Source organism: Cnephaeus nilssonii (assembly GCF_951640355.1).
Source record: "Cnephaeus nilssonii genome assembly, chromosome: 12".
Lineage (NCBI taxonomy): Eukaryota > Metazoa > Chordata > Mammalia > Chiroptera > Vespertilionidae > Cnephaeus > Cnephaeus nilssonii.
The window spans coordinates 6,636,136-6,658,440 of record NC_137083.1 but is presented as its reverse complement, the minus strand read 5'-3'; the positions used below and the strand labels follow the sequence as shown (position 1 = coordinate 6,658,440).

At 51.3% G+C, this 22,305-nt stretch overlaps 1 protein-coding gene across 3 annotated transcripts in view; it reads left to right on the top strand.

The window, feature by feature from the left end:
* Positions 1 to 22,305, top strand: part of BMPER (BMP binding endothelial regulator) — a 203,043-nt gene that overhangs the window by 22,466 nt on the left and 158,272 nt on the right. For all 3 annotated transcript variants that reach the window (XM_079786683.1, XM_079786684.1, XM_079786682.1), the window contains exon 3: positions 11,209 to 11,308. In XM_079786683.1, the coding sequence (XP_079642809.1) occupies positions 11,209 to 11,308 (100 nt within the window). The remainder of the gene's footprint in view (positions 1 to 11,208; positions 11,309 to 22,305) is intronic.

The following is a 22,305-nucleotide window of genomic DNA, read 5'->3' as shown; positions in this document are numbered from 1 at the left end:
TGCCTTCCTATGGGGGTCGCCTTGAGAGGCTGGCCTATCCATGTCCGTCTGTGAGCGCCCAGCCAGCCAGGGGCTCCTGGCCCCTCGCTCCCCCACCTGGCATTCCTCCCTTGGGCTAACTGGCCACCCTCTGCAGTGGGCACCACTGTGGACACGGCCCAGGAGCCCGGATCCTCCCACACCTGCCACATTGTGGCGCCCTCACTGCTATTCGCTCTCCGGAGGCGGCTGGCGGGAACCAGCTCGCCAGCCTGGCGTCCCAGGGGGCCCTTTGAAAGCCTCTGCGATGGCTGGGGGTCGGGGTCAATTGCGCAGATGTCTCTGAAAGTGTCTCACCAGCAACCAGAAAGTTACTTTGTCAAGATGACAGATGGGCTGCGAGGCCCCTCCGCCGGCCTGGTCCCTGGATGGCAGCTCCGGGCACCGTGAGAGCAGGTGTTCCTGGCGCTCCCGGTGGTGCGTGGGCTCTCCCGGCGGCCCGGGAAAAAGCTGCTCTGTTCTGTGAGAGGTCGGCTCGGTGGGCTCGGTGGCTTGCTGTCTGTCGACCCACAGGAGGGAGAGGCATTTGCGGATCTGGTGAGTCCCACCATCATGGGTGGGGGACCTGGGCAGGGACAGGTGCCGTGGTTCGCCACCGCCGGTCACAGTGGGAGCTGGGACGCTGGCTGCCGTGTGGTGGAGGTGTTCCCCTGCTTTGGCGGAGGATCACTTCTGTGCACGGGCCCGAGGAGTTCTCCGTGTCTTTGCAGAGTCAGGGAGCTCGGCTTCTTATATTTACTGAGTCAGAAAAGGGGCGCTCCGCATCGCCCCTCCAGCCCTCCAGCCTTCATACATCACATCGCAACCTTCCGCAGGGAAGTCACTCTAACTTTATGATTATTTACTTATTTTAAAATATATTTTTACTGATTTCAGAGGGGAAGGGAGATGGAGAGAGAGAGAAATATCAATGATGAGAGAATCATTGATCGGCTGCCTCCTACAGGCCCCACGCTGAGGATGGAGCCCGCAACGCAGGCATGTGCCTGGACTGGGAATCAAACCGTGACTTCCTGGTTCATAGGTCGACACTCAACCACTGAGCCACGCTGGCTGGGCTATTTTTAACTCCTTAACTTTCACCCTATAGTTGCTCTAATGCCCCTGCCTACCTGGCGGACAGCCTCTGTGCGGCCCCCCCTCCCCAGACTGGCGAGCCCGGCTGTGACCCCCTGAGCTGTAGACCCTGCTGGTGGCCAGAGTTGAACCCCATCATCTTGTCGAGAATTCAAAAGAACTCAGCAGCGAGGCACGGAAATGTTCCTAGAATTGCACCTCCCCTTTCTTTTCTGTTTTCTCTTTTGGGCAGAAGCAGCAGCTGATTCATATACGTGCTGAGGGCGCCCTGGGCTGTAAATAACCAGGGATGCTGGCAGAGGCAGCGGGCTGCTTGTGCGTGAGGCCGGGTTGCTTTGCAGGACCCCGTGCCCCTCCCCCTGGTTCACACCTTCCTCTTGTGGGGTGGGGGTGGGGGGTCTGTGGCCGTTCCTCTGTGGCATTGACTCTGTCCCACATCCTACTGTTCGAGTCCCTTCCGGTTGGGTAGACTTGGGCATGTGGGCCACGTAAAGGAAGGATGCTGACATGGACTCTTTTCCTCCTCGTACCTGGCTCCTGGCTCCTGGCAGATGGGGACACAGTCACCGTCTGGCTTTCAGGTCTGCCTCCGGGAGCCCGAGGACGGTGGCAGCGCTGCTCCAGGACAGGGCGCGGTGCGCAGGCACTCTGACCCTGACCCGGGGGGCGGCGGGCCCCTTGCTTACGAGGCGCACGCTGTAATAAAAGCCAGGCGGTGCGACTCTCTTTGGGCTACTGCTTTTATTTGGTGGTTATTTCTTTCGTGTTCTGCCATCTCTAATGCGTTGGTTCTATTTCAAAATACAATTAAGCAGAATGGGGAGCCGTTTGACGCTGCCCTGTTTTAAATCAGAGCTGTTCTCGAGGAGCCGGGACATTCTAATGGCCTGCGTTTCTTTGTTCTAAGAGTTCCTTGAAAAGGCAAAAAAAAAAAAAAAAAAAGCCAGATCTCAATCCTTAAATGGCATCGGATCCACAACAACCCCTGCAACAAACGAAAGCCCATTAAACGCGAATGGAAATGTTCGGGAAGGTAAATGTGAAGGGGCCTCCTTGTTAGTCCCCCGTTGCTTCTGCTGGCACGTGTCGTATTTTCAAGGTACAGGATCGGGAGCACACTGTCATTGCGTGATGTATGAGGGCCATCGATCACCCGCACATCGTCTTTGTAGACGACACGGGCACTAAAAGACACGATTCTGGCCAGACGGAGCAACGGGGGGTCTCCCTGCTCTTCTGCACCCCCCGCCTTTTCCTTTAATCTCCCCCTGTTTTGTGTTGCAGAGAAGTGAATTTCTTCATGGGATATGACTTGTTGCAAAATAATCGGGGGGCCCCCGTGGGCTTCATAAAGTCTTTTAAATGGCTGGGCTTCAAGGGCAGCTTTGTTCGCAGTGCGCCCTGTTAGCTGGGCCGGAGGAGGAGGCGGCGTTTGCCAGGGTCCAGGCCTCTGGGGTCCAGGCCCGCTGAGCCTAGACGGGACGAAGGAAGAATAACACTCGCAGACGTGATGCAGTGAACTGTGGGATGTTCTTGTTGTTCTTGCAAGATGCTTCAACATGCAGCCTCCAAAAGCATGGCCATGGGGTGCTCCCAGCCCCTCGGGAGAGACGCCCCCTCCGCTCAGGGGAAGGGAGAGACCAGAGGACCCTGAGGCCTGGGTCCGGGTCCTGGGCCGTCTGGCAGACACTGAGGCTCGTTTTGAGTGGTGAGGTCAGAGACTTCATCTGCCTTTCCGACCAGGCACTGTGTTTGCTCCCGGGTTCCAAGTGAAGCCATCAGCCACGGAGGTTTATCGTGTCTGAACGGGAGGCGTGCTTCGCAGAGGCAAACATTTAAATTCTCAGCTGCGAGGAGGACATGGCTCATCTCAGCCTCGAAAGCCGGCTGGCTGGAGAGCACAGCCATGGAAGCACCACCGGGTACCGCTGCCCTGGGTTTGAATCTCTGCCCAGCTTGCTGGTAAACCTGGGCGAGCCACCAGAGAGGGTGTTTTCTTACCCCAAATAGGGGTAAGTCAGAGCCTTCCTCGGCTCATGGCAAGGGTTGAGAAGGACGTAATCATGTGTGTTCCTCGCAGTCTGGAAGGTGATGGATCTGCTCTGACGGTCAGGGGCCATTATTCTTAGTAGTTCAACAGCGGCCTCCACCCCATGTGCCCGTCATTGGCTTCAGGTGGCTCGGCTCCATGGCTTTGACGATCAAAGGGACTTGCCAAAGCAGTGGAGGCTGGGGGTTCAGAAAGACCTGGAAATGCTAATTTACGTTAAAAGCTAAGGCCAGGCGGCACCCCCAACCTCTCCTGCCGACCTCCCTCAATTGAAAAAGAAGAGATCTTGGAAAACCATTCTCCTGGCTGGGAAGTTTGGGTTATTTCCCCTATCAAACAGAGTTTCTCCACTTTAGAAATGGTTTTGCTGGTTGTTTTAATCTCCCCCCCCCCCCGCATTATTTGCCTCCTCCCCCACTTTCATTGAGCTGAGAATCGTGGCCCACAGTCTTATACTTGGACCCAAAGGCTTTGTAGTGGACTAACTGCCTCCCCTCCCCCCGCTCCCCCCTCCCCTACTTCCAGCTCTTTCTGTGCAAGAGTTATGGGGAAGTCAATTGCACTATCAGTAACAAAGAACAAGCCAGTAAAAGCTTAATTAAAATAATAAATTATCAGTCAAATTTAATACTGCCATTGGCAACCACTGAGCTATCTCAGGCCCCCCCCCTGCCCTCCTCCCCCCACTCCCAGGCCTCCCGTGATTCTTTTCTAAGAGATGAAGACCGGAGTTTGTCCTAAGGAGACAGGCTGGAGCAGGTCGGAGCTTGTGTTGTCTCCTCTGGGAGGGGTCATGCTCGCTTGCGAAGGATTTCCCCTGACCACCTGTTCCAGGGACGGAGCCACTTTATTGAACATCGTTCATTATCAAAACGGGTGACAAGCAATGGAAGCTGCCCCCTGGGGTCTTTTGCAGCTTTCGCCTACATCTCTGCATTCTAGACCCCTAACGTTTTGAAGTCAGGTCCGATTCCCCAAGTTTTGGCCCATCCCTTCCAGGTCACCTTAGAACAGGGCGGGGACCAGGGCAGGAGACCTGACAGGTCTGGCCTAGGGGACCTGTGTTTCTTGAAAATTTCCCGATCAGCTCCACTGGATGGTGATCTCTTTCTAAAGTCTCAGTGGTCATGTGGAAGCTAACGTAACACCAATATGATGCACCCATGTGTTCTAATGCTGTGCCTTAGCTACCAGCGTCTCGGGCCGGCCCCTTAACCCAGGCCAGGGGACCAGCTTGCGTTCCCAAGTCCCCTGCGAGCCAGCTGTTCCAGGGACCCGAGCCGCTTGGATTCACGGAGGCCTGTTCCTCCGTCTGAAAGTCACAAGGAACCTGTGAGCGTAATGAACTGATGCCTGCAGACTTCATTAGAAGGACGGCGCTGTGCCAACACGAAGAATTCTGTTTATGAGACGTTTTAGGATATTGCTTAGAAGACGTGGCGGCCTGTGTTCAAAAGCACCATAAAGTTCCCTTTGGCTCTTTGGGGACTGGGATTGGGTTACCCTGGGGGCACTTCAAGGAGAAGCTGACCTCTGTGACCTCATGCAAGGGGGTGGGCAGAGGGGGGAGACAGACTGGAAATTCCTAAGAGAATAATGTGCTGATGTTGGATCACCTTCCTTGGGAAACTTGACCTACGACATCATATTCCCAAAAGACGAATTCCTCTGTGAGCAATTTTGAGATTCTCCAGTAGTAAAACCCTACTTGTGTCTGCTCCAAAGGAATTCTTCAGTAAAAAGAATTCAAACTGTCCTACGTGTTCGCCAGCATCGATGGCTTTGGAGCAGGTGAAAGTGTCCCCTGTAAGCCTCATTGGGGACAGAAGTGACCGCGGTGTGGGTGTGCGATCTGCAAACGTCCGATGTCTTGTTTCCTCGGAGACAGCGTGCGTCTCTGGAGAGTGGACAGCACGCTGGCAGCGTGGTTTCCTTCTCATTCCCGCAGCCCTGAGCGCAACGGCACACATGCCAAGGCCTTGGTGCGGGCCTTTCTAGAACTCCCGCTCGGTGTTTCTCAGAGCCGCTGGGTGTCTGCTGGGTGTTCCCCTGACTGCAGCTGATGACAAAGGGAGCAGCTCACTCAGCATTCATATGGGTTCCCCTCCCCCCATGGATATTTGCATTGTGGTAGGGCAATTCTTTTTTGTTTGTTTGTTTTAAATCAGCAGGGATGAAACTCATTTTTTTAAAAAAAATGTGTTTTTTTAATTGATTTTTTTAGAAGGAGAGAAAGATAGAAACATCCATGTGAGAGAAACATCAACTGGTTGCCTCCAGCACACCCCCTATTGGGGAACGAGCCTGCAACCCGGGCGTGTGCCTTGACTGGGCATAGAACCAGTGACCTCTTGTTTCCTGGGTCAGCGCTCAACCACTGAGCCACACTGGCTGGGCAAGACTCAACTCTTTTGGAACCACGTATCACTATATTTTCATTTACTGATTTTAGAGGGGGAGAGGAAGGGAGGGAGGGAAGAACAGAGAGGGACATCGATTTCTTGTTCCACTTATTTATGCATTCATTGGTTGCTTCTTGTGTGCGCCCCGACTGGAGGTTGAACCTGTAACCTTGGTGTATGGGGATGATGGTCTAACCAACAGGGAGGTTGGTAGGGCGATTCTTGGAGGCAGCAACATCTATAGAACCACTTCCTAAATAAGACACAGTGATGCAATGACAGAGGGGCGTGTGTGTGTGTGTGTGTGTGTGTGTGTGTGTGTGTGTGTGTGTAGGAGGACAGGTGGTCTGGGTGGTTTCTAATTTAGGACGGAGAGTTGCTGGCACCTCTGTACCCCCTCTTATGATACCGATACTCGCTGGCCTGTGTGTCTCATGGACATCCTGAGTGCTGTTCATTTGGGCAGGGAAAAATATTGCCATGTCACAGCCTTCTTGTCTTTCCAAAAGCGGGGCTGGCACTTAGCGTTTGCTAGCTTGCCAAACGACAGCTGTTTGCCCCCGAGGCAGGCGTTGCTTTCATGGGACGAGGATGCCAAGGAACGAGGACGCCAGGGAACGGATGCCACCTTCCAGAGGGGGCCGCCTGGCTGCTGCCTTCCCCGTGGGGCTGTGGAGGGTCGCAGGCAGGGTGCCAGGTATTGTTGTTTACATTCCTATTTCAAGGAATTTGTGGCACCGGTTCAGTCTAAACGCAGGGTCTCTGCCCTGACCACTCTCGCCGTAGTAGCTGCTGTGTGTCCCCCAGATTTCTATTTTATTATCATCTGAAACATAGAAACGGAAGGCCAGGCAATACTTCCCATATTCCTGAAAGAAGCTTAGGAAAAAAATATCTTCACGACATTGGCTTGACATAGAACCAAAGCATCTCAAAGCTTGTTTTCCTCCCTTTTTCCCCCTGGTTTCTCTGAGGAAAGCAAACAGGAAAATCTCACAGGGGTGATTTGTCCTCCTCTCTGTCTCCAGTCCCCTCCCCGCCTCCCCCGGCCCCCCATCAGGAAGCGATCCTTTCCCTCCACACCAGACCCTGGAAAAGGCTCAGGAAGGCCATCCTTGCAAGGTCTCAGGGCCACCATTCCCAAGGCCAGGGAGCCAGGGAACTCGGTGCTGCCATCTAGTGGCGCCTCTCTGACACAGCAAGCTGCCTGCCAGATCCTGTTTGAACTTGGCTGTGGCGGGAGCTGTGGTTTGGCGCGCATCCTTACGGAGCTTTGTTGCCAGCCACGGAGGTTTTTTTCATTTTCACTCCCGATGCCCCTGTTCGTTTTTGTGTGTTGGCACTTAATTTCCTGTGTCTCCAGTGGCTGCCCTTGGGGTTTTGGTATGTTTGGTCTTTGAGAAAGGAGACAATAAAGCAAACGGACGCCCTGGACAAGGCGTAAATCCAGGCTGGGCGGCCCTGGACAGCGATGGGCACGGGGGCACAGAGGCTGGGAGTGAAACACGTGAGGAGGTTTATCACCCTTATTCACGGCGAGGTCGGCATTTCAGAGTGTGGTGGCATCTGCCTCCCGTACCTCTTTGCCACCCTTTCTGTTGCTCAGATTTGGGGAGACTCGAACCCAAGCTAGGATCTTGAGGGAAGTTTGTTGGAGGATGCCAGTCTGGTCTGCAGAGGTGTGGTTTGCCCAGAGACTTGTCCATATCCAAAGTGGCACATGCCCCTCGCTGCCAGGAGGCAGCCGTGTTTGCAGAGCTGCCGCGGCGGGTGATGCTGCGGCTCCTGGGAGTTTCTCTGCGCTCTCAGAGAGCTCGTGTCGCACCTGTGGGACTGCCGGGACGGTGCCCGTCTCCCCAGAGCCTCGGGCCGGCATTGTTTTGCTCTGCTGTGTCTCCCGACCGCCTGGGGAGCAGCAATGGGTAACCTTTCAGGGCATGCCTTCGGGGTCAGACACAGGTCTGTGTGTGTGACCCTGGGTGGGCTCCTTAACCTGGTTCTTCACCTGTAAAATGGGGACGATGAGGAACTTTTGGGGACGTAACGTATATAAAATTCTTGGCATTGAGCCTGGTCCATAAAGGTGTGTGGTCAGTGTGAGCTGGTATCAGGGAACCGAATGAGTTGTGGCCTTGAACCAGAGCAGAGGACACCTGGTCACGTGGGGGATGAGGCAGCCAGTGGGAGAGGACTCCTAGGCCTGGCTTTGTGGGTGTCGCGCCTCACCGGCGCCACTGGCCGAAGGCCAGTGGTTGGGTCTTTTGGGAAGTCAGGAAAAGTGAAGCGAGGGGTCCGGGTTAACCTGTGCTCGGATGCGCCCTGTCGCTGCTGCACCCACTGAGGGGCTGGGGCATCCGCCTCTCCTCAGGGGCGCTGTGTAGCTTTTGCTTCTTTCTCGGAGGGCCTGGGCCTCTGAGCAGGTGCTCCGTGTCCATGCCGACCGAACGCCAGGGGGATGATCAGGGATGGCAGCTCCGGACCCACGTGACCTTTGGTAGAATGCAAAACAGCCCCAAGGGTTAGTAGAAGGGAGGAAGAACACTCCTACTAACCTACAGATAAGGGTTAGGTTTGTCCCTGTGTGTGTGGACAAAAAAATCCCAGATGTGACTCCCCAAGCCATCTGGTTGGAATAACTTTTGTGCGGGGCTGTAATTACAAGCTATTTATTCTGAAGCTTGGGATCCTGTTATGGATCTCGACTGGCTCCCAGGTTTCTAAGGCAGCACAGACTTCCTGTACGTAGGAGCGTGTATTCTATGTATCAAACCCCGCCTGGAGACTCCGCACCCACTCCCACGCCCTCCGAGCTTGAGTTTCTGGGCCTGCGTCTCCCCTTCTGAGAGGAGATGCCCGTGGGGTGGTCCTTCCCTAAGGCTCAGCCAGCTTGGGGTGGGGGGAGTGGGGTGGGGTGGTGGTGACAGGCTCTGCTTGGGAAGGGGATCGAGCCCATAGCCAGGGCATGTGCCCTGACCGGGAATCGAACCATTAACCTCCTGGTTCATAGGTTGATGCTCAACTACTGAGCCATGCCGGCCAGGCCTATTACATTCTTAAAATATGCTTCTTTAAAGGACATTGTGGCCGTAACTATGTGATTACATTTGTAATATAAAGAGAATTATGCAATGAACCGAAGGGCTGTGACTCAGCCATGCCCCCCCCCCCCCCCCCCCCCCGCCCACTGCCGGCCCGACCACAGGAATGCTCTGTAGCCCTGGCTGCCCCTTGGGATGACCTGGGAGCTTGGAGGCCCATCTAGGCCTGGTCCTCAGAGACCTCAGACCTGAGCTGCAGGGTGGGAGGCAGAGCCGGGCGTGTTAGGAGCTGCCGGGTTCTGACTTGGAGCCTTGTGTGGGGACCACTGCCTCAGGGCTTTAAGGAATTAACGAGGGCCCTGACCACATAACAGACACCCGGGGCGTGGGGGGTGGGGGGGGACTGGATTACTCAGGTCAACCACCAAAATCCTACACCAACAGCTAATAAATAAAACCCCAAAGGTCTGCACGCCAGCCCGCGGGGTGGGTGCAGGTGGTGAGGACGGACGCCCTCCTCGGGGCCAGGCAGGCCCTGAGATGGCCTCGCCAGCGTGTTGACCGCGTTGGCCTCAGGGGTGCTGACCGGCGATGCTGGTGAGGTGCTCGGTGTGTTAGTGGAAGAGGCGGAGCAGCATGCTTCCCTGGGGGCTCGTGGTTCCCAGCGTCGGTGGCTGTGCAAAGTGAAGCAGCTGCTGGGAGGACGGGGTCCAGGGCTCCATACACCTCACTCTGGGGGGAGTTGAGTTCTGGAAGGAGTGGGGTTCTGGTGGGGAGTGGGGTCCTAGGGTGGAGTGGGGTTTTGGGGGGAGTTGAGTTCTGGGGGGAGTGGGGATCTGGGGTTCTGAAGGAGTGGGGTCATGGGGGGGTAGGGTTCTAGGGGAGTGGGGTTCTGGGGGAGGGGAGTTATCAGGGGAGAGGAGTTCTGGGGGGAGTTGAGTTCTGGAGGGAGTGGGGTTCTGGGGGGAGTTGAATTCTAGAAGGAGTGTGGTTCTGGGGTGAGTGGGGTCCTAGGGGGGAGTGGAATTCTGTGAGGAGTTGAGTTCTGGGGTGAGTTGAGTTCTAGAAGGAGTGGGGTTCTGAAGGAGTGGGGTTCTAGGGGAGTGGGGTTCTGGGGGAGGGGAGTTATCAGGGGAGAGGAGTTCCGTGGGGAGTTGAGTTCTGGGGTGAGTGGGGTTCTGGGGGGAGTGGGGTCATAGCGGGGAGTGGGGATCTGGGGGAATGAGGTTCTGGGGGGAATGGGGTTCTAGGGGAGGGGAATTATCAGGGGAGAGGAGTTCTGGGGGAGGGAATTCTGGGGGAAGGGGAGTTATGGGGAAGGGATGTTCTGGAAGGAGTGAGGTTCTGGGGGGGAGTGGGGTCCTGGGGGGAGGGGGGTTTTGGGGGGAGTGGGGTCATAGGGTGGAGTGGGGTCATAGCGGGGAGTGGGGATCTGGGGGGAGTGGGGTTCTGAAGGAGTGGGGTTCTGTGGGGAGTAGGGTTCTAGGGTAGTGGGGTTCTGGGGGAGGGGAGTTGTCAGGGGAGAGGAGTTCTGGGGGGAGTTGAGTTCTAGAAGGAGTGGGGTTCTGAAAGAGTCGGGGTTCTGGGGGGAGTGGGGTTCTAGGGGAGGGGAATTATCAGGGGAGAGGAGTTCTGGGGGAGGGAATTCTGGGGGAAGGGGAGTTATGGGGAAGGGATGTTCTGGAAGGAGTGAGGTTCTGAGAAGAGTGGGTTCTGGGACGCTCAGCGGTTCTGATCCCTTGGAAGGGGAAGGGCTGACAATCGGGATTCATTACAGAATTAGACCCTGGGAACAGCTTGGGGGCTGGTGACTTCCTCAGGACTTGAGCAGGAATGAAGCCACAGCCCAGCACTCAGCAGACGCTGGTTAACAAAGCCCCGCTCCGCTGAAGTTCTGGGCCGGTCCTTTTGGTTCCTGTGCGTTCAGTCCCCCAGCAGGCGCGGGCATCCCACCCGCTGGGTCTCCTCCGAGTCCCTGTACCAGCGGACCTCTCAGGGCAGAACCAGGATGCTGGTGCCCGCCCTCCTTTCCTGAGCCTCCGCGCTCACGGGACGCAGCTGTCCCCCGTAAACACTGAGCACTGTGTGCTGCTCGGCCCGGGAGTGTTCCCCTCCCTCTGCCTTCCTTGTCAGTGTTTGCGTTGGAACTGCAGGCCGCTGCACTTTAATGCGCTCGACTATGAAGGGTTGTTGGACGGCCTGTGCAAATATTTTTGTTCTCACGATGCAGTCCTGGCCCAGGTAGCCCAATGGGCAAAGTCTGATTTACGCAAATATTATGGTTTCTGTGGGGCCTGCTGAGAGGAGCCCTGAGCGTGGGGCGGAGGACGCCTCTCCCCGCCCGGTGTCGGTGTCCAGGTGAAGCTGGCTGGTAAGGAAGGGCCTTCCCATGCCCTCGCGCCTGCCCTTGATCTGAAAAAGCAGCGTGCGTGTCCGGATGAGGACTTCTGCTCCAGAGAGCTCGCAGCCCTGCTGCCATCACAGCTTTCCTGCCAAGAGGCAGGCGAGCGGGGGAAGGGAGGCTGGGGAACTCCGCCCTGGGCTGGGATTCGGGGCTTCTGTTTGAAGCTGATGTCAAATGTCTCTTGTCTCTTTTGCCCAGAACAAGGAAGTGACCTGCAAGCGGGAGACGTGCCCGGTGCTGTCCAGGGACTGCGCCCTCGCCGTCAAGCAGCGGGGAGCCTGCTGCGAGCGCTGCAAAGGTGACGGCTCCTGGTGGCCTTCTCTGGCCTCCTCTGCAGACATCTTATTTCTCTTCCTCCCCCTCCTCTTCACTCAGCCCTGGGCTGGGTGCACATGGGTGTTGGGAGGGAAGCTGGTGTGTGCCTGTGCATGCATGCATGTGTGTATGTACATGTGTGTGCATGTGTGTGCATGCACGTGCAGGTGTGTGTGCATGGTTTTGTGTGTGTACATGTGTGTGCATGGTTTTGTGTGTGTGTGTGTGTTGGGGGGCTGGTGGTGGTAAGGGGGCTCTCCGGTGGAGGTTTGAAAGTGTGGTGAGCATCTGTCTGCCTATTGGGTTTGCTTCTGGGGCAAGTTGTTGCAATGTCACAGAGATGTCCACGTGAGGTCTGTGCACGCTGGTACACACGCACGTACGCATCTTCATCTGTAAAGCAGTTTGAACTCAGTTTTTCCCAGGCTCCTCCTACGCCCTGCCCACCTGAGGCCGAGTCCTGAGGCCCCAATGTTATCATTGTGGTCCCTACTGCATGCGTGCTTTCCTTCCCAATGAAACGTGAGCTTTTTGTCTTTGCTGCATCCCACGGCGCCCATGCCCCGACCTCCTTTCCTGGGGCCTGCGGTGCACGTGTCCCCCCGGAACACACTGCTGGCTTTTGTGTGTTTGCCTTTGCTTATTTGTTTATCATCATCTTCAACGTTCCAATTACCGAGCATCCTCCACATCCGAAGCATGTGAAGAAGGCCTCTGAGGCTATGCTGGTGTGTGTGTTTGTTTTGATATTTTCAATATGGGAGAAGCATGGAGAGAAGGAGGCCTAGAAGGCATATGGTTAGCTCATTCATTCTACTAAGAAATTTGGACCATTGAAAATCCCCATATTATGCTCTGTTTGTGTTCAGATTCATATTTTATCCTATGTGTACTACCATATGTTTGGGCCACTTCTGTAGTGAGCGTGTCTAGTTTATTAATAACTGTTGGAGCCTCATTTCACCCCTTAAACCATTACAGAAGTTTCTGTGCATTGCATCCTGGTAGTCATGGCCATGGCCATTCTTGATGGGTTTTTCCTGCTCATGGCCAGTCTTTGATTGAGGCCAGCCGCTGGTCAGGAACATCTTTCCTGAGGGAGGACATTGTTCCCTGGGAAAGCCCCGGGCCCTGTGGCTTGTGAGGTGTGACTTACCTGGTTCGTTTTAAGACCTTTACCCGCACCTGTTATCTTCATAGTAGTCCAGAGGGACTTGCTTTCCCAAGATGCTGGGTACTGGGTTCATTGGTTTATGCCCATCACTTAGCCCACACGACAGCAGGTAATTTCTATCTCATTTTCCAGATGAGGAAAGTGGGGGCCCAAAGCAGTTAAATCATGAACCCCAATATCAAGCAAAAGGGTGTCTATGCCTTCAAGGAGATTGCTGTACTGGAGGGGTCAAAGAAATGCCATCCGTGGGGGACGTTCTCCAGGGAAGCAGCACGAGGGGAGGCGGACAGCTGGTGGGCCAGGGGCTGGGAGTGTGCGGGGGAGGGTTTCCCAAAGGGGCAGCCCTCTGTCATGAACAAGAAGGAGTTAATCACCTCCAACGAGGGCTGCTCAGGGGAAGGCGCCCAGGGAAACGGGGGGGCGGGGGGCACACAAAGGCATGAAATAGTTCTTCGGCACCGCCTGCCACTTAGAATCACCCAGGGAACGTGTTCAAGCACCAGCTCCTGGGCTTCCCTCCAGATCTGTGAGTTAACACAAATCTGGAATAAGTTTTTGTTTGTATGTTGCTGATTGTTTGGGGGAGGGTGAAGGGGGCAGGCAAAAATGGAACAGAATTCTATCATGATTTCTATTTCTTTTCCTCTGAAAGAGTTGTTGCTATGGAAAAGGCAATTCGGGTTGAGGACAGAAATATGAAAACTCAGTTTTCCAAGAGGATTCTTAACGGTGTGTGTGTGTGCATGTGTATGCATTTGTGTTCACATCTGTGTTCCTGTTTGCTTCTGATTACTCATGTGATTCATTCGTTCGTTCGTTCATTCATTCATTTATTGTACAAGTACTTACCTACATGCCAGGTATTTATGGCATGGCACTGTTTTACCAATTGTTCTTAACTTTTAGGAAGCCAGAATGCTCTTTTTTTTTTTTTTAATAAAGTAAGTAAATTATAACAAATTCTTCTCAAGCCAGTGTTTCAGTGTACTTTTCAGATCATTTTAATGTTAGGAATGGTTATACATTTTTACCCAACTATCTAACAGTACTGCAAAAGAGTCATCTAATTAGAAAACACGCAGTACTGCTTGATGAAAACAAATGAGATCATTGAGAGTCCAACGGCATTTCTGGCCTGTTTTCTGTATTTCCTTGGACTGAGAATCATCCTTTCATTTGGGGTTCTTTTCATAAACAATAATCTATTTGTTATCCGAATATATGTTTGTTATTAGTGGATCATAAACAAATAAGGTGTGTTTCAAATATTTATAGGTCAAATTCCACCTCCTTCACGTGGAGCATCAAATATTAATTGTCTGCAATACTTTGACGAAAGACATAAGAAGGTAGTCTTTCATTTGTCAACGGGGGCTTGTTTTCCACAATCTTCTCTTGTCTTTGATTTCTGTGTGCTGGGGCTTGTGTTTCTGAGTGGTGATCCCATGGGTTGCATTTTTTTAAAAAATGGTTTAACTTTTATATTTGATTTAAAAAATATCCTACGATGTCTCAGAAAATGAAAGGAAAGAGGTAAAATGTAAATATTTGCACACCGATTTCCAAAATTAGGACAACCGTCCTCAGTTCTGATAAATAAGATTTAGAGAGCAAAACATGCATGGAAAATGTTAAGGGGATTGGGCTCATTTTTATATAGACCAAGGACTGACCTGTGGAACTGTGAATAATAGTTAAAGATTGAGCCTTATGAATTATCACTTGCTTTTCATACAGTACAAGGCCATGGATGAGGGGCTTCTTCTCAATGTTGCCTTGAGAGTGACCTGGAACATGGCCGTGTCTTTTAGGATATTACTATGTGGCTGTTTTTGAAGAGATCCAGCCACTTATCGTATACAGGAATGAGTGTTAAGAAAACAAAACAAAACTCACACAACTAAAAAAAAAAATAACCACACTCTCTTTGTTGACAGAGTAAATTGACTTATTGTTTAAACGGTGGAAGATGGAAAGGCTGAGCTAGCCAGGCTTGCGTCCATCTGTTTGTTTGTAACCAAACTTCTTTTGGCAATTGCCTCCATGCCTTGCCCAAACAAGAGTGTCTCTTCCCTCCACTCCTGTTTTCCTTCCCCTTCGTCACAGCCACATTCTTGGTAGTAGTGGTAGTGTTTCTGATGCCGTTTGCCCCAGGTTTCCCATCCCAAATAAGGAGCGACCTGGACTTGCTTAAGGTCCACGCTCTGTCAGGCATCTTCACTCCACTGTGAACGAGACTCAGAGAGAATATTTTGAGACACGCAAACCCCGTCTTTAGATATTCCTAGATACTGCTGTCTGCAGCCTGGTGGTGGTGATGGTTATCATTCTGCCTTCACAGATGGGGGAACAGATGTTTAGGGAGGTGATCTTGTTTTTCAAGATCACACAGTTGTGAGAAGTTACAGGGCCCCTGGTGCAGGAGGCTCATGCTTGCTGGTATCACACTGCCTGTGAGATAAGGAGGGAGGAGAGACCAGGGGAGTGAGGAGGGCTCTGGAGATAAAGGAGAGAGAGAGAGAGAGAGAGAGAGAGAGAGAGAGAGAGAGAGGGAGACAGACCTGAGGTCAGTCTGCCACAGCCTCCTGGGTGGACCGCCTTTCACAGGAAGGATGCGGATGGAAGCTTTGTGTGGAGGCAGTCGAAGATAACATGTGGCTTAGGAGGCGGTGGCTTTTCTTACTGACTGACGTTCTTTGGGGAACCCCTAACTTACTTTTTCCCTCTTCAGTATCCAAGACCAGCTTGACTCTTCTGTGAAGATGTGTGTGCCTGATTTCCCAAAAATAGTTTTAACAGGCAATTCAAAGTACACAGAGGCACTGATAGTAAAATAAGGCTTCCTCCCTCTCCTGACCCCAGCCATCGGGTCCCCTTTCCTGGGGACAGCCACTTAGGTTCCTGGGGACCCTCCAGAGCCAGGCTCTGCATGCGGTGAGCGTGGTTTTCCATTTCCAGCCGCACAGAAGTCTCCACCAGTTTACTCCCAGCTGGGTTGTTGTTGTTAATCCTCCCCCGAGGACATTTTCCCATTGATTTTTAGAGAGAGAGGAAGGGAGGGGGAGAAACAGAGAAAGAGAGAAAAAAACATCAATTGGTTGCCTTCCACATGCTCCAGACCGGGGCAGGGGATGGAGCCTGCAACTGAGGTACATGCCCGTGACTGGAATCAAACTCTCAAACCTACAGTCTGTAGGCAGATGCTCTATCCACTGAGCCAACTGGGTAGGGCTGCTCCCAGCTGTTTTAATGCAGAGGCTGACCTAGCTCTTAAAACATCTTGGGAGAGTGTGTTGCTCTGAAGAACATTCCCACCATTGAGCACTACTGACAGTGCTGTATTTTCCTCGATTTAGAGCTTAGGAGACTGATGTGTTTCTTTTTAAAAAAAAAATATATATCTTTATTGATTTCAGAGAGGAAGGGAGAGAAATAGAGAGATAGGAACATCAATGATGAGAGAGAATCATTGATTGGCTGCCTCCTGCATGCCCCCTACTGGGGATCAAGCCCGAAACCTAGGCATGTGCCCTTGACCAGAATCGAACCTGGGACCCTTCAGTCCACAGGCTGACACTCTATCCACTGAGCCAAACCAGCTCGGGCTGATGTGTTCCTTGATAAAAATTGTTAGATGATGGCATGCCTGTAAGTATATTTAACCAATAATTATTTGAACCTTTAACAGTATGACTAATTTTGTCTACCTGGCCCCAGACATTTGAGTGGGGGGTTGTTAATAAATTTTTAAAGCTGAGGGGAAAAAAAAAAACAAAATAAAAAAGTATGGGGCTTTCTTTTTCACTCTTCTTTTCTCTAACTGAAAAAAGATGTATAAGAAGCTATATTTCATAGATTGGCTTTTCCATAATATAAACCAGGCTATTTTGGCATTTAAATAAAAATGACCCTATTTGTTTGAGAAGATTTTGTGAACATTAAAATCATCCTTTACAAAAATCTGTTTTCATTGTTAAAACTGGTCAGAAGATTTAAACCAGAGATCAGCTTTTCCCTGTCACGTTTGTCCCAATCCATCTGTCCGGGGCCTCTCTCTGTCACATTCTGTAGGATTTTCGGAGGCAGTGTCAGCGGGGAGTTTGTGGTTGCCTCTGAGTTAGAAGGCTCCATGGCCAAGGCTTGCTGCTGACTTGGGCTGCACCAGTTTTCACTGTTCTAAAGGGGGCGCGTTGAGAATGTTCCCCATTGCGACGAAGGAGGCTGGGGGCCCTGGTCCCCTGTTGAAGTGCTGCTATCAAAACCTGGGTGTCCTCTCCTGTGGCCCCCCAGCCTGACAGTGCTGCCTCCAGCAACTGATGCCCCTTCTGCTAGTTTTCTGCTGATATATAACAAGTGCTGACAAGCTTAGTGGCCTAAGATAAGCTTGGCGACTGTGAAGTGAAATGTATGTCTGTGGTGACTTGTATCTCTATATAAAGATGTGTGAATGTACATGCACCTATTTATTATTTTAAAAATAGTCACCAGGCTGCAGTTATAACCATTCTTATTGGGCTTTGATCAGTCTCTTCAGATGTTGGCACTTCTTCTTCTTCTTTTTTTTTTTTATTAACATCAAATGTTCCAGGTTTGTGCTCTGGTTGGTTTTGCTCAGTGGTTAGAGCATCTGCCTGCAGACCTAAAGGTCATGGGTTCGATTTCCAGTCAAGGGCACATACCTAGGTTGCAGGTTCAATTCCTGGCCCCAATCAGGGCATGTGTGAGAGGCAGTCAATCTATGTGTCTCTCTCACATCAATGTTCTCTCTCTCTCTCTCTCTCTCTCTCTCTCTCTCTCTCTCTCTCTCTCTCTCTCTCTCCCTCTCCCCCTCTCCCCCATCTCTTTCACTCTCTAAAAATCAATGGGGAAAATATCCTTGGGTGAGGATTAATAACAACAAAACATGTTCTAGGTTTGCTTTTCGAAAGGCATCTTGTCGAGAGCTCATGTGCATCTGCCTGAGGATTCTGTCTGCTAGAGAGGCTTGCATTTACCAGGACTGATGTGGTAATGGAGGTGAACAAAGTACATTGGTATGCCCGTGAACTTGAGTGGCTCCTTCACTCAGATGAGCTTATGGGCACCAGAGCCAACTAATTATGTGCCAGTAGCTTCATGGTGAAAGGGCCTGAGATGTTTATCTGCAGACATGCTTGGGCAGCAACCGGCTGATGCAGAACACAGGCAGCCTTCCGACCTCTGGGCAACGTCTGGGCATTCTCCAAGCCGGGCCCGGGGCAGGCAGAGGGGTCCAATTTAATCATGCACTCTGAGGTTTTGACATTCTGAGTTCTGGGGACTGTGGGATGGCCAGCTGCATGAGGCTGTGAGTGCAACTTCAGACCTCAAGAAGCCCTGAAGGCCGGATCGAGGTGCTAAATGAGAGCCAGGGAGTTCCTGTGTCATGGGGCCTGTGCATTGGCAGATAGTGATAACAGCCCTCAGTCACCTGAAGGCTGAAGGGAAAGGGCACTGGACTTGGAATTAGGTGTGGAATTCGTTTCCTCCTCTGCCATTTGTACCTATGACTTGACCTTCACTGAGTATAAGTGTGTGCTCTTTTGCATCTGAGTTGTTTCACTTAACATCAAGGCTCATTCATGGTATAGCATGTTTCATCATCTCATTCTTTTTTAAGGCTGCATGATATCCCATTGCATATACCGCATCTCGTTTATTCATTCACCCATCAATGGGCATGTGGGCTGCTTTCACTGGGCAGCTGTGTTCTTATTAGCCCCCAGCTGGGGAGCTCGGGAGCCACCCGAATGAATGTTCTCCTGGTTAAATGATGAGTTCTTACATGCTAGGAGGAGAGGAAGGCCAGGTGCAATGCCACACCGGAAAAGATGCGAGTCCTGGTATTCTTATGTATTTTATCTAGGTATCTCTCTCTCTATATAAAAGGCTAAGTGTCTGTCCAACCAGTAGCTATGACATGCAATCACCACCAGGGGGCAGACGCTCACACAGGAGCTTCCATGATGTACACTGGCCATCTATAATAATAAAAGCGTAATATGCTAATTAGACTGAACAGCCAAACGACCTTCTGGACTTCATTCCGGACGTCCTTTCGGACGACCTTCCGGATGAAGCTGCAGAGGCGGGGGCTGAGGCAGAGGCAGAGGCAGAGGCAGTTAGCAGTGATCAGGAAAGCAGGCGAGTGGTTAGGGGGGATCAGGCAGGCAGGGAGACGAGCGGTTAGGAGCCAGCAGTCCCAGATTGTGAGAGAGTGCAGGCCAGGCTGAGGGAGCCCCCCCCCCCCCACTTTTACAAATTTCATGCACCAGGTCTCTAGTTTAAAAATAAATGGCACCACGGACCTGGCACCGACAAACCAACACCTGGCTTGCCCCAAGTGGGACACAGGCTCTGCTACAACCCCGAGCGACACCCCACCAAATCGCAGCCAATGCTGCCAAGACCCCATGCAGACCACAGCCCAGCCCAGAAACAGTCATTGTGGGCACTGGGTAATGACATCACATAGCAATGCCCGGCTTCCTCTTCCTAGTGACTAGCCTCCTTGGAGTTTCTTCAGCCCAGGAACATGACTTGCTTTATAGCCAGGTACAAACATTTTACACTTTAACCAAATGTTTGTGAAGCTTTTTCACATGCCTCATCTTATTTGATTCTCACAGAAGTCCTGGAGTAGGTAGATAGGAGACTCGGTAGAATCCTATTTTCATTAGCCAGAAAGTGGAGATTTAGAAAGTTTAGAAACTTGACCTGACTGAAAAGAAGTAAGAAATGGTGGACCCTGAAAATGACTTCAGGTGTTCTCACTGCGCAGGATATAGTAAAACACTGCTGTAGTTAAATATTTTATCCTTTGTTCTCCCTGCATGATCTACAGTAATAATCTGCTTCGTGTTGATATTTACTGCTGTGTTGCTGACAATTACCTGAAAGAGAAGTTGGGATGCTTCACTGGGCTGGAAAAAGTTTAGCTAAATCAGAAAACAGGTCTAATTAAGCAAGTTTATTATATATATATATATATATATATATATATATATATATATATATATATATAAAACGCTAAGTTGACTCACACATGCACGATACATATAAAGCTCTCGCTGGCACCGATCGCATGTGTGTGTTTTCATCTATCATTGTTGATCGTTAATTTGGTTGACACTTCTATTATAGAGAGAAGGTGAATAGCGATATTAAAATATTTCTTCTACTTAATTTCCTTTCAATTTGTGCACCAGGCCTCTAGTATAGAATAAACAGCTTGACCTCTGCTGCCCATAAAATGCCCTAAACTGTAGCCGAATGTTCCTGTTCTGTTGTAGGCAGAGAAAAGGTTTCACAGACCCAATAGCCTCTGATGTTAATAAATAGTTCTGGGTACAGTGGTGTGTTGGTAGCTCGAAATGACCATGGTGGGAGTATTTACACCTTGGAAACTGGAACACACTAAAAATCGGGGCTTTTAGCAGCATAACTCAGATTGTCAGGTGTTTTGTGTTTTTTAAATTGTCAACTTTTTTTTTTTTTAATTTTTAATTTACACTTTTTTTATTGCTGACAGTATTACAGATATCCTCCCATCCTCCCCCAATCCCCATACCTCTCCTCCCAGCCCATGCTGCAGCCCAGGCCTTCACCACACTATTATCTGTGTCCATGGGATCCTGGACGGCGTGTACATCAAGCCTGACTTTCTCACATCCATAACCTAAGAAGTGGTATGAAAAGGGATAGGCCCAGCATGGGTGTTTTGTACACATAAACAAGTTTATTCTAACACTAGCCGCCCATTGCAGGAATACTCCTGCAAGAATAGGGCTTCCTGCAGCCTGAGCGAAGTTCCCACCCATCTCCGCTGCCTCGCTCCCTCCCATCTCCGCTGCCTCGCTCCCTCCCTTCTCCGCTGCCTCGCTCCCTCCCGTCTACTCTGCCTCGCTCCCTCCCTTCTCTGCTGCCTCGCTCCCACCCATCTACTCTGCCTCGCTCCCTCCCACCTGTCTCCGCTGCCTCGCTCCCACCCATCTCCGCTGCCTCGCTCCCTCCCTTCTCCGCTGCCTCGCTCCCTCCCACCTGTCTCCGCTGCCTCGCTCCCACCCATCTCCGCTGCCTCGCTCCCTCACTTCTCCGCTGCCTCGCTCCCTCCCTTCTCTGCTGCCTCGCTCACTCCCTTCTCCCCCGCCCCGCCTGCTTCCCTCTTTTCTCCACCGCCCCGCTTGCTTACTTCTCTGCAGCTTTGCTCCCTTCTGCAGTGCTTGGCTTCCTTCTCCACTGTCTTCAGTCTTCGCTCTGCGCCTGGATATGCAAGTTAACTGCCATCTTGGCTGGGTTAATTTGCATATCACTCTTGATCAGCTGGTGGGCATGGCTTGTGGGTATAGTGGAGTGATGGTTAATTTGCATATTACTGTTTTATTAGATAGGATTCCTATACAAAAGCAAAGGACCTAGAGTAGCTAAAATAATTTTGTAAAACAAGAATGAAGTGGGGAGACTTTATTTTCTTAAGCTGGTACCATGCACCCCGAACTGTGAAACAAGTGCCTATTTGAAAAAGGCATGAATCCACCTGAGGTGTCTGAATTTAACCTGGTGATCTCTTATTGTTCGTCACTTCATGGCGTCAGAAGCCTGAGGCCCAGCGTGATTGGGAGCCAAAGGTCCAGGTGTGTAGTTTAAACATAAACCCACCAAACCAGGTTCTGCCTCGTCGGCCACAAAGCCTGCATTTTAATTGATCATATTGGCGTTCAGACATCATGGAACATGATGGGAAAGCATCCCTGAAAGGCAGGGGCTGTCTTCCCCAGGGAATCGTCTTTATTCCCGAGACGGCCCCTCTCTGAGCTTCTCCTAGGCCCCCGGCAGGACGCAGCTAATGAGCGGAACGTGGATTTCGGAGCAAGACAAAGAGTGTCTGTGTGACCTGCACAGAGTGCTTTGGCTTTTGTGGGTCCTGGTTTCCTCGTTTTGAAAACTAGGGGTAAAATGTTCTCTGCCCTAGAGTGCATTTCATGGGGATAAAATGTGAAAACTCCAAGTCTGATGCCTCACCTATAATGATTATGCAATGATTTTAATTTTCTCTTCTTTTTGTTTCTCCTGTTGGAGGATGATTGAGCTAACATTTATGAAAGTAGTTTTTGGAACTCATCTTTGGCCATCACCTCGGTGACCGACATCTCCTGCCCACACCAGAAAACCAGCCTGCTGACCCCTCAGGACAGTCTCTCCCATGTTTCCGCCCTTCCCCACTCTTGCTCAGCATGAGCTCAGCTTCCATATTTCTCCTCTGCCTGCAGAAGCAGTGGGCGTGGTCTCTCTGATAGTGGGGCGCCGAGGGTGAAATGGCAGCGGCGATGCTAACTCAGCCTGGGGTGGACACACTCCCACATTTAGGGGTGATTCTGAAAGAACCGAGCAAATGCAGGAATGATGGACGATGTGCTCATATAAAAAAGTGGTTGCAAGTATTTTTTTCCCTTAACATATTGTGTATTTCCTTTATTGTACTAATTGTATTATAAATTTCAAAACATATTACACCAAATAAAATACTGAATTAGTTTTGGCTCATAGAATCTGTGTTACTACCTTGATGTATGCCAGATAGTGTGTATGTCATAATCCTAGGAAGTTAAGAGGCTGGTTCTATAAGCCACAATTCCATCACTTTATAGTCTCCAATAAACACATAGATTAGGTCTCCAAGGCAGTCACATGGAGATGTTGCGTTCCTTTTTATTGGTGAAATGAGCTGAACTTGCAAGCCATCTGTACTCATCTGATATTTCTGTATATTCGGGCTTTTATTTCTAAAG